The 17,642-nt window shown below is 33.9% G+C and overlaps 1 protein-coding gene across 3 annotated transcripts in view; it reads left to right on the top strand.

Moving 5' to 3' along the window:
- The window catches only part of LOC149791051 (pejvakin-like), a 41,765-nt gene extending 35,531 nt beyond the window's left edge, over positions 1–6,234 (top strand). For all 3 annotated transcript variants that reach the window (XM_089972960.1, XM_089972961.1, XM_089972959.1), the window contains exon 9: positions 1,234–6,234. In XM_089972960.1, coding sequence (XP_089829086.1) covers positions 1,234–1,434 — 201 coding nt within the window. In that variant the 3' untranslated portion in view covers positions 1,435–6,234. The remainder of the gene's footprint in view (positions 1–1,233) is intronic.
- The last annotated feature ends 11,408 nt before the right edge of the window (positions 6,235–17,642 follow it).

The following is a 17,642-nucleotide window of genomic DNA, read 5'->3' as shown; positions in this document are numbered from 1 at the left end:
TGTTATTAAGGTACTAGATGTTCAGATTATTAGTGCTCAGTTGTAATATCGACTGTAAAGACGGTTGTGGCTAGGTTTTGGGAAAATTTGAAAAATCTATACATGTTCATTTCATATCTAACAATTAATGGAAAAAAGGAAACAGTTATCTCATCCAAAAACAGAATAATTTACACAGAGACAAAATTCAGTGTCTTAATTCAAAGAAGACATACAGGGATTAACTCTATAAACAAAGCATGCAGCTTGGTTGGACAAACTTGAATAGACAACAGTTTGATGACGGGGATGTAATCACTGTAACATGGGGGGATGGAAACAAAAACAAACATCACAAGCTTTTAACATTATCAATCGAATCCCTCAAATGATTCTCATCACTTGCTGGTTTAACAGACAAACACCTTATTCACCTGCAGGTTATACAGATTAACTCCGAAGACAAACAGTATACGCTACCAATACCTTAATTTTGGCACTACCATGGCAAATTTGTGGCATCAAATTAGCCCGGTTTACGGACTGTACCTTCTGCCACTATGTACAAACCAGTAGCCAGAATCTTTATTTTTATCTTTTGTTAATTCATGGATGTTTTTGATCAGATCAATCTTTACTGCTCAAGCAATCGCTGTTACAAATGATTACATAAAGGTCAGCGGTGTCTGTCTCTGTTCTCAAGATATGGTCATTCATAGAGCTGAATCCTACATATACATATCAACAGTGGCTACAATGGTCCTGCTACAATAAGGCCAGGAACCAGGCTTACTACTTTCATCAGGTTTACAAGAGAAAATATTAAACTCTATAGACGTACCTTCAAGATTTCAGAATTTCAGATACAGGTAGCCAACCTCTTATTTTTTTATTATAGAACATATAAGCAGTCGTTGGATTAAATAAAGGTTGGTGCAGTTTATCTCCGTTTTTGCAATGTATATTTTGCCAGTACATCATGGTCGCTGGTCACATTCAGGTGGTCGCTCACGACAGAGCATTTATATAATAAAATCGATCCATGTGTTACGATTGTGATCAGAAATAACAGGTGGTCACTCATTGCAGAGGTCGCTCATAAAAGTTTTTGCTATACCACACACTTCAGTGTATCATTAATAATTTTGATTGTCATTCATCAGTGTACTGGCCACAATGTATAGCCTGTCTTGCACTGATGATGTTAAATTCAAAACAACAACAAAAACAATAAAACTTTCCACTTTGTTTCAGCTTCAGGCTGGGTTAAGAGAAACTAAAGTGACTGTCAGTGATGTTGAACCAGTCTTAAAAGATGCCGCAGCGATCAAGCTTCTAGAACAACTAGGATACAGTGTGGCTGAACAAGAAATTCTGCCACCAAAAGATCTTCCTTTTACCATCGATGAAGTTTACTGGGTGATTTTTGCACTTTGGGGTCAAAAATCAAAATGATATTAAAAGTCATGACTTTGCATGATACAATTCATCATTCATAAGAGAATATAAGAATTGTGTAGGGAGTGATGCATTTCTGATGTGAATTCATGGATATACCTTTATTAGTATATATGTTTTTCATGTTTGCTTACTTGTGTGATCCACTTTAGTGCCAATATTTTTGTTTCAAATGTTAATTACAGTTGTAAATTGTTTTGATATTGCTTGAAATATGAACAGCTCTAGGGAGCTAGGCTTAAGGGTTTTAGTAGGAATACAAAGACCAGTTTGCATATATGACTGATAGATGAGAATTATAACATCTACTGACCTACACAAATATTTGTCAAATGGATTACTGACCTACACAAATATTTGTAAAATGGATTACTGACCTACACAAATATTTGTATTTTAATATTCATGGATGTCAGATTGTAAAAAGTCAACTTACATCAATAAACATGATGACAGACATTTAACACAAAGATAAAAATGTGTTCATCTGAATAGAGTTGGTCTTTTCTTCCTTCAAAATTGAGTATCTTGCATAATTAAACACAAACAAACTAAAGCTTTGTAGATAGAATTACACTAAAAAACTACTGGAGGTGAACCCCAAAATACGTATGTGTTAATTAATTCTGCAAGACATCATTTAAAATGTCAGCATATACTTTGTCGATAGCACAAGCTAGTGCCGAAGTACAGTTCTGTGTTCTCTTGTACTAATAAACACATTTTGCACTTGGCAGTAGTTCAGTTCCAAAGCACAAGACCTGATTTGAAAAAATAAAAATTAAAAAAAAGATGCAGAGAAAGGGCAACATTATGTATGTTTTATTAATAATTACAATGTCTTTTTTGAATAATTGACTGGAAATTTTGTAGGACAATCCACAGATGAATTAAAAGCAAATGATGTAGGACATATACAACAAACATTAGGCTGACCTTACATGTATGTTACCATTATGTCAGTGTATAATTATAAGAGAAAATTTGTCTGACCCTATAATGGTATGTTACTGTTAAGTCACTGCATGATTATATTAGAAAAATCAGACTGAACCTACACTAGTGTGCTACCATTATGTCAGTGTATAATTATAAGAGAAAATAAGACTGACCCTATACTTGTATGTTACTCTTTTGTCAGCCCCTTTCATTTATAGTCAGTGTCGGCAGGCATTTAATCTGTAAATTAGTGTCATCTTGTCAAAGGACCATGAAGCCTTCGTCACTTGTCAATGTAAGTCCAGCTTAGTGAGGACCATTAAGTCCTCAGCAGTCGTCAACATAAATCCAACGTAGGAGCTAAGTATGTGGAGTCATTACAACTGTCATCTTTTTGTCATTTTGATTTTACAATGTTCTTGATACCATGGTAACTAGGCACAAGACTAAGTATAAATGTTATATGCTGATATTTTCATGTTTCTATTTTATTTACCCAATATTAATAAGACATTTTAACATTGAAAATGTATGCTCAACATGACTGAACTTTTACATTGTCCATTTTTTGTTGCCTTCTTCAAAAAGGATCCATCGATCTTATCATAAGCCAGTTTTGTATGTTTTCAAGGTGTTGATTGACAAGGGAGTGGTGAAGTTAGCAGTTTTGAAAAATCCCACATTTGAGCAGTTTTATCTTGCAACCAAGGAAACAAAATGACAGTAATATGTTGTGTTCATTCCTGAAAGATTGATTGGTTAGGGTTCTCTGTTGCTCCAAAATGAGTGATCAGTTTGTGTTAGACTTTGCAGTATTCTATGTTCCACTCTAAAGTGTGATCAGTTGGGGTTAGAGTTAGCAGTATTCTATGTGCATCCCAAAATAGTGATCATTGAGGGTTTGAGTTGACCGTATTCCATCTTCTTACCTAAATATTGATTAGTGAGGTTTACAGTTAGCAGAATTTTACTTAATCACTCCAAAAAGAGTGATTAAATAGGGTCAGGCTTTTGCTTGTGGTTAGTGATCAGTACACTATGGTATTCCCTAAAAAGTGATCACATATGATTAGCAGTACTCTCTGTTCCTCCCAAGATAGTGATCAATGGGCAATAAATCTGAAGAATAACTTGACACAATTGTGACACCTATATTTCATGGTTGCATGGACATTGCTTGCTTTCATTCTTATGCTCCTAGTATTATTTCATATTTGATAATTTTGTATAATTTTACTTTTACAACTTTCATTAATAGTAAATGTAAGAAAGATAAGTCAGGAAATAAATTTTTTAAATAAAAAGCTACATCAAAACTGTACACAGTATATTACAATTCCAATATATACTGATATGTGGGGAAATACACTGTACATGAATATGTACATATTTGTATTGTAATAGTTAATAATAGACGATGTATACAGAATAAACAAATCATGACTTGAAAAATTTATAGTAGTGCTACATATTCAGGCTCATAATATTTTGCATTAAACTTTTGTTGTATGCATAAAGTCAAACTTTGTTGTATGCATAAAGTCAAACTTTGTTGTATGCATAAAGTCAAACTTTGTTGTATGCATAAAGTCAAACTTTTGTTGTATGCATAAAGTCAAACTTTTGTTGTATGCATAAAGTCAAACTTTGTTGTATGCATAAAGTCAAACTTTGTTGTATGCATAAAGTCAAACTTTTGTTGTATGCATAAAGTCAAACCTTGTTGTATGCATAAAGTCAAACTTTTGTTGTATGCATGAAGTCAAACTTTGTTGTATGCATAAAGCCAAACTTTGTTGTATGCATAAAGTCAAACTTTGTTGTATGCATAAAGTCAAACTTTGTTGTATATATGAATGAGAACCTTTTATTATGTGTAAAGAACAACTTTGGCATGCATAAAGTCAAACTTTGTTATACGCATAAAGAACAACTTTGGTATGCATAAAGTTAAACTTTGTTGTATGCATAAAGGAAAACATTGGTATGCATAAAGTTAAACTTTGTTGTATGCATAAAGAAAAACATTGTATAAGGTACAACTTTGTTTTATGTATAAAGTAAAACTTTGTTGTTGTTTGGGGTATAACACAAACGTTTCAAGCATATCAGAAATTGTGCATTGCATATTCTCATGTTCTAAAGCATCACGTGCGAAACTGACAGCAGAGTAGGACTGCTATGGTAAATGAACTATGGGGGAAAAAAACGGTGTTACTGAGAGAGAACTCTACCAATCCTATCTTATTAAAAACTTACTTCAGTAATACATAAATAAAATACAAAAGAACACATTGAATTTGAATAAAATATAACAGTGCAATAAGTGTAAAATATAGCTATCAAGGATTTGTTAGCATATTTTATTATATCTGTTCAATCAAACAAGGTATACAGTGACAACCAACAGAGGTCATAGCATCAATGTTAGTTGTTTTTCATACCTGTATGGACAAGAAAAATATCATAGATTGTAGCAGTTAAAAGTCAGTGTAAAGACTGATCTTGGATTATCATGCGAAAATCCTTTGATAGTGAATTTCTAACAGCAGCTTGAAAACAATTTCAAATCCATTCATGAAATGCATTCTTGTTTCATTTAGTTTTTATTTAATTGATAGTGTTCTGCATTGTGCATTTGCACTCAAATTTGTTTCCAAAAGCAGTTATTTTATTTACAGTTCATTTGTGTTCCATCTTTTTTTTACTGTGCATTCCAGTGTTATTTCACAGGTAAAATTACCCTTGTTCTTGTGTTAATAATTTCTTTTACAGTGTTGGCATAAGATGTGTTTATTTTTATGTCTGATATTGTTTTCTTTAATAATATGAATGTTGTATTTATATTGAGATTCTAGTATATTTTTATTACAACTTTATGAAGATTATTGTGTTTCATGGTTGCCGATTTTCTTGGTGGATACTGTCATTTTCATGGTAGATGCTATCATTTTCTTGGTAACTACTATATATTATATGACTGCAACACGCATACTTGTCACAGATTTTTTAACAGAACAAATATCAACATAATTGGATGGTAAAGAATAAATAGTAAATGTGATTTTTAAGTGAAACAAATTTGATATTTATTTATTAAATTTTTTAAAACTACTTTTTTGTTGCAAGATTCCTTTAATGAAGGGATCATTATGGCAGTTATTTTCTATACTTTAATTTCTGTTTGCTTGGAGAAATATGGGATAGTGGATTCGTTTCCAACATAATTTTTAGAAAAAAAAGTTTTAAATTTTGGTTACTTTTATGCTACAGATTGCAGATATGGGGTGGTTATGATTGTCAGAGATACATTATAACTAGTTTTTACAGATTTAATTGGGCAAAATAATAAAAAATTCTCTGGCTAAAAATACATGCCATATGGTATTGCACGTATTTACAAACCCTGAAATGGGTAATTTTTAAATTATTTACCTGGAAAAAAAACAACTTTCCAAATTTTCATGTTATTAAAAGTGCTGTTTGTAAAACAACAGGCATAAAATTGAAAATGCAAAATAATATTTGTGATTCTAAAAACATAATCCCATCTGCAATAAATACAGTCCAAGAAAATATGGCATCAAATTGTATTATAGGTCCCATGGTGCACTGGGAATGTTTGTAAATAACAATGTCAATAGCCTTTGCAGCTTGCTAAAATAGAGTTTATCATTTAGAAAAAGAATTGCTGGTAGTAATAACAAAATCTTGAATGAGTGCTTCACTTTGAATTCTGTCACTGTTTATCAATTAATCACTGGAGCAAATTGCTGTACTAATTTATTTCTGTCTTGTCTGAAATTGCTGGTTTTTGTCTGTGGACCCAATTCTGAAATAAAGTTATTATTATTATTATTATTATTATTATTATTCCATTACAAATTGTATAGATATAACTACCATTATCACATCACTGTTGGTTGTTAAAACGTCACAACTACTGATGATAATTTAATCACACGAGTGTTGGGTGTGTGTGTGATCTGGATTTTTAATGTAGCTTTTTACAAAAATTCAGTCATATTGCTATGATGTCTGCAATGTAAAATTTTAGTGTTGTTTAGCACTGGGGCATCATGCTGCAGACATGTAACATGATGTCTCACCCAGTCACATTATCCTGACATCAGGCCAAACAATCCTAACACTAACCTTTCAATGCTGAGCGCCAAGCGAGGCACCTGTTACTTCCATTATTGTAAGTCTTTGGTATGACTTGGTCGGGGATTGAACCCACGACCTCCCGCATCTGAGGCAGACGCTCTAACCGCTAGGCCACCAGAGCGGTCATAAGTGTTGGGAGCTAGAACAATGTCACAACTACCGATGATAATGTAATTACATCAGTGTTAGGAGTTAGAACAATGTCACAATTATTGATGATAATGTAATCACATCAGTTGTTGTTGTTGTTGTAAGGTTTAACACCATTATTCAGCGCAAAATAGGCTATACATGGCAGCCAGTATTAATGGTGGAGGAAGAACCCGGAAAGAACCACCGACCTACGAGAAGCTACTGGCAAGCTTTCTCACATAACCACGTTAGCCGAATCTGAGACGCAGACAGAGGTGAGATGGCAGTGATCCTTAACAGTGAGCGCTTTATACCACTCTGCCACTCTGGACCCCTAATCACATCAGTGTTGGTTGTTAGAACAATGCCACCACTACTGTTGATAATGTAATTACATCCATGATGGTTGTTAGAACAATGTCACAGCTTATAAATAGCGAAAATTTGTTAAGCATAAATAAATTGATCCAAAATTATTATGCCAGACCTGCCATCTCAAAAACAAGACCCTCTTATTCAGTCAATACTTGTAAATTTTAAATAATGTGTAATGAAATATCATGTACTGCAATAGTCCACTTGGCAAACTAATCCACTGCACTATTCCAATTGGAAAACTAGCCTGCTGCACTAGTCCACATGAAAAACAAGTCCACTGCACTAGTCAACTTGGAAACTAGTCTACTGCACTTGTCCCCTTGGAAAACAGTCCACTGCACTTGTTCACTTGGAAAACAAGTTTGAAGTGTTTACAACAGTGGAAGCAATGTGGACCACATGGATGTTATGTGTAATATGCAGAGGCAATCAGGAATATGTGCAAACAACATTGTGTTCACTTAATCAGTTCATAAAGATTATTTCAGAAAACATTCCAAAGACAAATAAACACATTATGTCCAGTAGATGTAATTATTGCCTTGCCGTGAGCAGTACTCAAATAAACACATTATGTCCAGTATGCGTAATTATTGCCCTGCCGTGAGCAATACTCAAATAAACACATTAGGTCCAGTAGATGTAATTATTGCCTGGCCGTAAGCAGTACTCAAATTAACACATTATGTCCAGTAAATGTAATTATTGCCTTGCTGTGAGCAGTACTGTTGTTGTTGTAGGGTTTAACGCCATTTTTCAGCACACGATTGGCTATACATGGCGGCCATTATTAATGGTGGAGGAAGAACCACTGACCCACGAGAAGCTTCTGGCAAGCTTTCTCACATACCCACACTGGCTGAATTCGAGACTCGAACCCATGCAGACAAAGGTGAGATGACAGCGATCCGTAACAGACAGTGCTTTAGACCACTCAGGGCCCCAGTGAGCAGTACTCAACTAAACACATTATATCCAGTAGATGTAACAATTGCCAAGTACCAAGTCCTGGCTATCCCTTTTTTCTTGAGCATATTTTCATTTGTTGGATGGCAAATCTAGATAATGCTGGAAGATAAAAAGCAAAAGCATGTTGCATTAACAACATGGGTAGAATAAATCATACGAATTAACCCTTGTAAAGTTGGTAAGGTTACCTAATCAACTCCGACAAGTCTGATATGGAACACCTGGATCAAAATGAACTTGGATAAACCTAGATCAGGATTTTACTACAAATGTAATTTTTTAATACTTTTTTATTGTTTAATAATCATTAATTTTAGGGTTATATCATGCAGCCTTATGGTAAAATAATAAGGGTTGGCAGATGTGTTATTTCAAAGGGCTTTTGATCATGGCAATTTAATAACCTGCCTGAAATGATCTCATCAACTGTCATAAAGAAAACAAAATTCACTCACCATCATACCAATTTATTGAGTACTTGCTAAGAGGAGTGTACAGTCCTCAACCTGTGCAAATTTTCATATGCCAGCCATAATGCAGAGCGCCTTGTAATGATGTTGCCCATTTGTCTACTCTGTTACCAGGTTCATTTCTGCACAATAACTAGAGTTGTCATTTGTAAGTACCAGAGCTTGTGACCAGGTTGCACTAGGGGTAAGGAAGAAACCTAGTGTTTCCACAGTCGAAAAGTCAAATGTTACAGTCACCATGGCTGACAAGAAATAAGGTTTCCACACAAAAACTAGGGTTCTCTCACAATTTGTTGCCAAACTTTTTGCATGTTTTGCACTTGGGGTAAGGAAAAATCCTATCAACAACAGGGTTGAAGGTTAAGGTTACTATTACTGAGGTGCAGTGCACAGAATTATCACTATCTAATTTCATGGTGGACTAGAATGAAAAATAACTAGCCAGTCCATCTGGCCTGTTAGATATTATTTAGGTACACTGACTACACTGAATCAACAAATTGCAGGCTTTTTTTAACAGAAATAGAAACCATGTAAAATGGCGACTGACCCAAAATGGCCTGGGCAAGTATCAAACCAATATCCCTTGGATTATGAAGCTAATACTCTACCAACCGAGCAACCATGGCTTTTTCATTAATGCTTCAAATTTTCAATGGAATAAACACATTTATTCCTTGATCAAAATGCATTGGTTAGAAACTTAATTTTTAGTTGGCTCTATATAGACACTTTTATGCTGTCGTGCCATAAAACATTACTGTACTACATGTCATACAGGTAGGAACAAAATACACTGAAATGTATGCATAAAGGTACTACATACGTGATACAGGTAGGAACAAAATACACTGAAATGTATGCATAAAGGTTGTGCTGTTTAGTCATACTACCCTGGTATTGGGCAGGTGGGAAAAAAATAAAGGTTCTGGGTCATACTATTACTCAGGTGAAAAGAAAATACAAGTACAACTAAAAGCAATACCATATTAAATACAATTAGCTTTATTCTGAAATGTAATTTTTCACACTGCAACAAACAGGAGTTTTTGGAAGGGACTAATGCTCCACTTGGATACAATTAAAAGACTTTCATCATTCAGATGTGAATATCCATGACGAGTTTTTTAATGTGTTCATTGTTGAAGTCATATTTGAGTTCAGATCAGCACATCTGTTTAGGACCAAACAAAATAATATAATTCACCTTCTGGTGAAAATCCCACGTTGAAAAGCCTTCTCTTTTATGATGAGTAGCTGACGATCAGAATGGATGTCAGATTGGCAGTATTTTTATTTAGTACCAACTAGATGTAAGAAATCATTTGTTGATCACTCAATATCGATATGACTTTCCATTTAGGAGGAGTAGCGATAAGATTTTAAAGATGACCACATTGGACGTCAGATTGGCATGATTTTTATTTAGGACAAACCAGGTATCATGTCTTGTTTTCAACCCAAATTCTAATAGGACCATTTATTCTGGTTGAATATCTATAAAAAGAATTTCAAGATGGTCACTGTGGTGGCCACACTGGATTCTTAAACAGAGTCATTTACATTAAGATCCAACTAGACATCATGAGAAGCCTTCTGGCGAAAACCCTATGTTGATATCATATGACTTTCTGTTCTGGAGAAGGAACAATACCAAGTTTTTTTTAAGCAGGTTGCCATGGTGACTATAATGGAAATAGACTGCCACCATTTTTATTTAGGACTAACAAAACATGGTAAGAATTTTTTTTGGTGAAAGCCCCATGCTGATATGACCATACACTCTGGAGGCATGGTAATGATATTTTGAAGGCTGCTTTGGTGGCTATATAAGATCATCAGGCAGACCAACCCCTGGCACTATGACTTTCCACCAAGGAGGAGTAGCAGTAACATGATTTTAAAGATGGCTACCATGGTGGCCATACTGGACATCAGATTGGCACCATTTTTATTTAGTATCAAGTAGACATCATTAGAAGGCTGTCAATAAAAAAACCTATGTTGAAATGACCATCCATTCAAAGAGTAACAAGACTTTTAAGATTGTTACTGTGGATGTCATGATTTTCATTTAGTAACAACTAAACCATGTTATGAATGTCCGAGTCAAGTCTTGTGTAATGTAGAAAGAATAGTGTTAACGAACTTGTGTTAACAGATGAACGTACAACAGGCCATCCCACAAGCAAAAAGCTCTCACAGAATTTAATGAACCACATCATACCGTGAGACAGCGAAGATTTGTTCCTTGTAATATTATTTAACCAAATAACCCTATTTTACAAATTTTAGAACAAGTCTAAACAAACCTGCTGATGGAATGACAGGTATATTATAGAATCTACAACTTATTCGCACAAGAGCACCCAAAATACAATATTATTGCATTTTGTAACAATGCACATTATCTCAGAAAAATGTATATGTCTGTATGTTATGTGCATGTGTGGCTGTATGTATATAAGTATGCTATGTGTGTATATCTGTATGTTATGTGTGTGGCTGTATGTATGTATATATGTATGTATGTTGTTGTTGTAAGAATACGCCATTTTTCAGCACACAATAGGCTATACATGGCGGCCAGTATTAATGGTGGAAGAAGAACACGGGAAATCCCCAGAAAGAACCACCGACCCTCGAGAAGCTACTGGCAAGTTTTTTCACATAACCACATTAGCCGAATCCATAACTTGAACCCACGCAGACAGGTGAGATGGCAGTGATCCATAACGGATAGCGCTTTAGACCACTCGGGGCCCTGTATATATGTATGTATGTTATGTGTGTGTGGCTGTATGTATGTATATATATGTATGCATGTTATGTGTGTGTGTGTAGCTGTATGTATATATGTATGTTATGTGTGTGTGGCTGTATGTATATATGTATGTTATGTGTGTGTGGCTGTATGTATATATGTATGTTATGTGTGTGGGTATATATGTATGTATGTATGTTATGTGGGGGGGGTATATACGTATGTTATGTGTGTATATATGTATGTATGTTATGTGTGTGTGACTATGTATGTATATATGTACGTATGTTATATGTGTGTGTGTGGCTGTATGTATGTATGTTATGTGCATGTGGGTGTGTGGCTGTATGTATATGTATTGTGTGTGTGGCTGTATGTATTTATATATATGTATGTGTGTGTGTGTGTGTGGCTGTATTATGTATGTTATGTATGTGTGTGTGTGGCTGTATGTATGTATGTTATGTGTGTGTGTAGGGTTGTATTATGGCAAATAAAAATGTAATGGTTAAAATGTTGCAAAAAACATAAACATGATGAGAAAGGTAAAGATATAGTCCAACAAAGAAAAGATTCAAGGTTTGAAAAAATATTCTTACAATATACTGTATATATATATATATATATATATATATATATATATATATATATATATATATATATATATATACACCACATTCTTTAAAAAAAAAGGTTTTCTTCACTGCTATATCAACCAAAACTTTAGCTGAGTTCATAGAATGGAAAACGATATCCTTAACATGAATGTGTTTTACTTACTGGATTCCAGAAAAACCCTGGTATAAGAGATTATGAAAATCTGACAATTTTTAATTAAATCTTTTGGTCAAACACTGTACAGTAAAGGTATCTCAAGTGTCAAGCACTGTACAGTAATGGTATATCTCGCGTGTCAAGCACTGTACAGTAACGGTATATCTCAAGTGTCAAACACTTTAAAGTAAAGGCATCCCAAGTATCAAGCACTGTACAGTAATGGTATATCTCAAGTGTCAAACACTTTAAAGTAAAGGTATCTCAAGTGTCAAGCACTGTACAGTAATGGTATATCTCAAGTGTCAAGCAGTGAAAAGTAAAGGTATCACAAGTGTCAAGCACTGAAAAGTAAAGGTATATCTCAAGTGTCAAGCAGTGAAAAGTAAAGGTATCACAAGTGTCAAGCACTGAAAAGTAAAGGTATCTCAAGTGTCAAGCACTGTACAGTAATGGTATATCTGAAGTGTAACAACTTAGTTGGACTGAAGCACAGCGGGGGCTCCCTGTGATACAAGTAAAGCTACTGCCCTTCATACTGGCTTATTCAGTCGAGTCCTGCTATTACATAATAGAACTGTTCTGGTCCAAGCAGGTTTTAGGAGTAATCTGTAGAACAAATAACACAGTCTCTTATCTGCTGGTGCATCACAGTCTATGTTGTATGCAGCTGGATTCAACTTATAAGTGAAAAACTGTATGTTGAAAAACACCATTTTACAACATTCAATTATTAGGCCTAATTTACAGCAATGTGCATAAGAGACATTGAATTAATGGTTTGCCAAAATATAAATGCAACATATTTTAGCTTCATTATGTTATATTACCCTAAAAGCTTAAATTCTGATGCACAGATGTACAACCCCCCAAAATTTTTTTTTTATATATGTAGAATAATTCAAAGAAAATTTATACATATAGAAAGTTGTACATATTAAACATTATACATAAGGAAAATTATATAGAAAATTATACATGAAGAAAATTATGAAGAAAATTATACATGAAGAAAATTATGATAAATTACAATGAAAGCAAATAACATTCAAGCTAAATCCCTACCACTATAAATACTGTAAAAACATTTGCAAATAATATGCAGGTACTCAAGCAGACAAATACCTGGAAACTCCTAATTATACATAGACCATTTCCTCAAGAAGGTCTATACTTGAACTACATGCATTTAAATATGCATCTAAACGATAATAAATAATATCATAAATACTTTATTTATCTGATGAGGGTAATTCAGTTAAACTTTGCTACCCTGAGGCCCTCAGGATGAAGAAATTATTGTAAATGTAAATAATAATTTTAGTTTAAAGTTCTGTCTAGCGTTAACAGACAAGTTCTCAGAACTTTAAAATTATTATTTGCGCAGAGGCCAAATGACGTAGACAGTGTATGCACATACAAAAAGGGTATAGTTCAGATCCATCATAGAAGCTGGTGTTAGAAACGACATTTTTCTTCCAATAAGTTAATTGTTACTGTACCCTGATCAGTCAAAACTTTTGTACTTTAAAGAAACTTGCATCTTTCTGTACGCATGGATGGCTGGAAAACCTGACAATACATGTACCACAAATAGGCATTGTCCAGAACACTTTGTATTTGCATTCACTTTCAATGGCTAGGGAATAAAAATGAATGGTGAATATATAAACAGTCAAAACTTTTGTACTTTAAAGAAACTTGCATCTTTCTGTACGCATGGATGGCTGGAAAACCTGACAATACATGTACCACAAATAGGCATTGTCCAGAACACTTTGTATTTGCATTCACTTTCAATGGCTAGGGAATAAAAATGAATGGTGAATATATAAACATTTCTGCTAATGTGTGATTTGTGTATATATATATATATATATATATATATATATATATATATATATATATATATATATATATATATATATATATTGTATCAATATTTCCATGTACATGCTTCTGTCAAGCAGGTCTCCATGTAACAATCTACATCCATCCATCTAAATATCTAACATACAATCAATTAATGGTGTCATGATCAATAAAAATAAAAAATTGATAAAGAATTTAAGTGTCAAAGGATTTCAATATGATCTCCATTACTGAATATAAATTAAAAAATTCTTTTTTTTCCACTGCTCGACTTTTACGATAAAAATTTTCAGAAAAAGTAACATATGTTAATAACTGCCTCTAGCCTTCCACTGTTCAGTCTTCATGGTAAATGACACATTTGCCAGTAGTCTATGAAAATTTTTTGCAACAGTAAACCATTCAACTGTGCAGGATACAAGCAACTCAGTTAATTATGATTAATGACAGTCTATGAAATTTGTTTACAACAGTAAACCATTCAACTTTGCAGGATACAAGCAACTCAGTCAATTATGATTAATGACATTATCTATGAACATTTTTACAACAGTAAACCATTCAACTTTGCAGGATACAAGCAACTCAGCTAAGTATGATTAATGACATTATCTATGAAACTTTTTTTACAACAGTAAACCATTCAACTTTGCAGGATACAAGCAACTCAGCTAAGTATGATTAATGACATAGTCTATGAAACTTTTTACAACAGTAAACCATTCAACTTTGCAGGATACAAAACTCAGCTAAGTATGATTAATGACATAGTCTATGAAACTTTTTACAACAGTAAACCATTCAACTTTGAAGGATACAAGCAACTCAGCTAAGTATGATTAATGACAGTCTACGAAATTTGTTTACAACAGTAAACCATTCAACTTTGCAGGTTACAAGCAACTCAGCTAAGTATGATTAATGACAGTCTATGAAATTTGTTTACAACAGTAAACCATTCAACTTTGCAGGATACAAGCAACTCAGCTAAGTATGATTGATGACAGTCTATGAAATTTGTTTACAACAGTAAACCATTCAACTTTGCAGGATACAAGCAACTCAGCTAAGTATGATTGATGACAGTCTATGAAATTTGTTTACAACAGTAAACCATTCAACTTTGCAGGATACAAGCAACTCAGCTAAGTATGATTAATGACAGTCTATGAAATTTGTTTACAACAGTAAACCATTAACTTTGCAGGATACAAGCAACTCAGCTAAGTATGATTAATGACAGTCTATGAAATTTGTTTACAACAGTAAACCATTCAACTTTGCAGGATACAAGCAACTCAGCTAAGTTTGATTAATGACAGTCTTTGAAATTTGTTTACAAAAGTATGAGAAGCTTGCTTGCTACAAGTCCTACATCATTTACAAGCATGGTAGGTTGCCATCCAAGGACAGAGACATGAATGCCAAAGGACACATATATGTATGCAAAAAGACATAGATATGTGTGCCAAAGTACACATATATGTATGCAAAAGGATAAAGATATGTGTGCCAAAAGGATATAGATATGTATGCAAAAGGTACATAGATATGTGTGCCAAAGAACAAATATATGTCTGCAAAAGGACACATATATGTATGCAAAAGGACATAGATATGTGTGCCAAAGGACACATATATGTATGCAAAAGGATATAGATATGTGTGCCAAAAGACATATGTATGCAAAAGGACACAGATATGTGTGCCAAAAGGATATATATATGTATGCCAAATGATATAGATATATATGCAAAAAGACATAGATATGTGTGCCAAACAACACATATATGTATGTCAAAGGACATAGTTATGTGTGGCAAACAACACATATATGTATGTCAAAGGACATAGTTATGTGTGGCACAGTTTTGTGAGAGTCTCAAGACATGTATGATTTGTACATACAAGTAAGTATGAAATGAGAACAAGATCTGAAATTTGTTTTTTATTTTATTTTGACTTCAGGAAATAAAAATGTGAAATGTGAGAAATCTGTCAATTCCCCGATGATCATATGATATCCGATGGTTTTTAATGCAATATTTCTTGATCACGATACCAGACCTGCCAACCCCAACGAGAGTCCTCGAGGGAGATTTTGAAACATTTTCAGGGAAAGTTCAATTATTTCAGAGAAAATTTCATCAAGGGAGAAACATTTGTTTACAAAAAGTGAATGATACCATACTGCCTGCAAATCTTGATCTTTTGCTCAAAATGTATCAATCTCCTCTGAAAGTACTGTATTTTCTGGCCTATAAGTTGATACAATCTCATCTGGGAGTACTGTATCTTCTGGCCTATAAGTTGATACAATCTCATCTGGGAGTACTGTATCTTCTGGCCTATAAGTTGATACAATCTCATCTGGGAGTACTGTATCTTCTGGCCTATAAGTTGATACAATCTCATCTGGAAGTACTGTATTTTCTGGCCTATAAGTTGATACAATCTCATCTGGAAGTACTGTATTTTCTGGCCTATAAGTTGATACAATCTCATCTGGAAGTACTGTATTTTCTGGCCTATAAGTTGATACAATCTCATCTGGAAGTACTGTATTTTCTGGCCTATAAGTTGATACAATCTCATCTGGAAGTACTGTATTTTCTGGCCTATAAGTTGATACAATCTCATCTGGGAGTACTGTATCTTCTGGCCTATAAGTTGATACAATCTCATCTGAAAGTGGGATTCTTCTTATCATTGAATTGATTTGAGTGTCACTAAAACTGCTTTCTTATAATTTGAATTGACTTCTATATGGATGATGTCACTGAAATTGATTTGAGTACTGCTAATACTGTGCTTCGAGATGTAATCGGCAAAATCAATAATTTTACAAATTCTTGTTCAACTACCAGGTCAGTAAATTGGATTCAGTAGGACAGCATTTAGGTTACTGTGAAGTATCGAATTTTGAACTGCAGTGAACTTTAAAGTTGAATGAATTGAGCATAAAATTTTATTGCATTTAAGCCAGAAAAACCATAGTGAAGGGTCACTTCGACCTTTCTTCGTTCATCTCCCCCTATGTCAAAGTAAACATCAAAGGGGCAGTATTCCAACTCAGTGAAATTGACCAGGGTATCTTAACACGGTCCTTAGAAAGTAAACATTTGAGCTACCAACCCTAACCACTTGGTAGGAACCTATGTCAAATTATCACTTTTTCAAAGGGAAATTGTTACACACCGTTGTTCACAGATTCTGAGCTGTCTGTATCTGATAAAAGGAATTATTTCTTTGGGGAAAATTAAAGACAGCTGCCTACGATTGAGCAGAATAAATTAGGGCATACACTTTAGAAGCAACCAGAATTTAAAGTGACGACCATAGTCAAATTTCTTTAGTCTGAAATTTCCTGAAAGAGGAAAAGTAGTCTCGACTCCAGGGGAGGCCTAAAGAAAATAGTGCTTTCCTTGTTAAACATGAAAGGGACCAGGTGGCCATCTTGGAAAAAGAAAGACAGGTTTTAGTGCTGGGATGCACAGGTTCTGAAAGAGAACAGCAATAAGGTACGCAAATTTAGTTTCACGTAATATTCTATTATTTGATTGTTTGTTTTATGCAAATATGTTTGCTATGACTAGATTCCATATTATGTATCATTGATGCTTTGAGTTGTTATGCAATTTATTTTATTTAATTTAATGGAAATGTGTTGACTAAGAGGGTGATGTTGCAGTTATAATTATCATTGTTTCATGTGTTCTTATTCATGGATCTTGTGATAC

The sequence above is a fragment of the Sinohyriopsis cumingii genome, chromosome 10 (genome assembly GCF_028554795.1).
Source record: "Sinohyriopsis cumingii isolate HCF-2022 chromosome 10, ASM2855479v2, whole genome shotgun sequence".
Classification (NCBI taxonomy): Eukaryota; Metazoa; Mollusca; class Bivalvia; order Unionida; family Unionidae; genus Sinohyriopsis; species Sinohyriopsis cumingii.
This window is presented reverse-complemented; position numbering and strand designations above follow the sequence as displayed.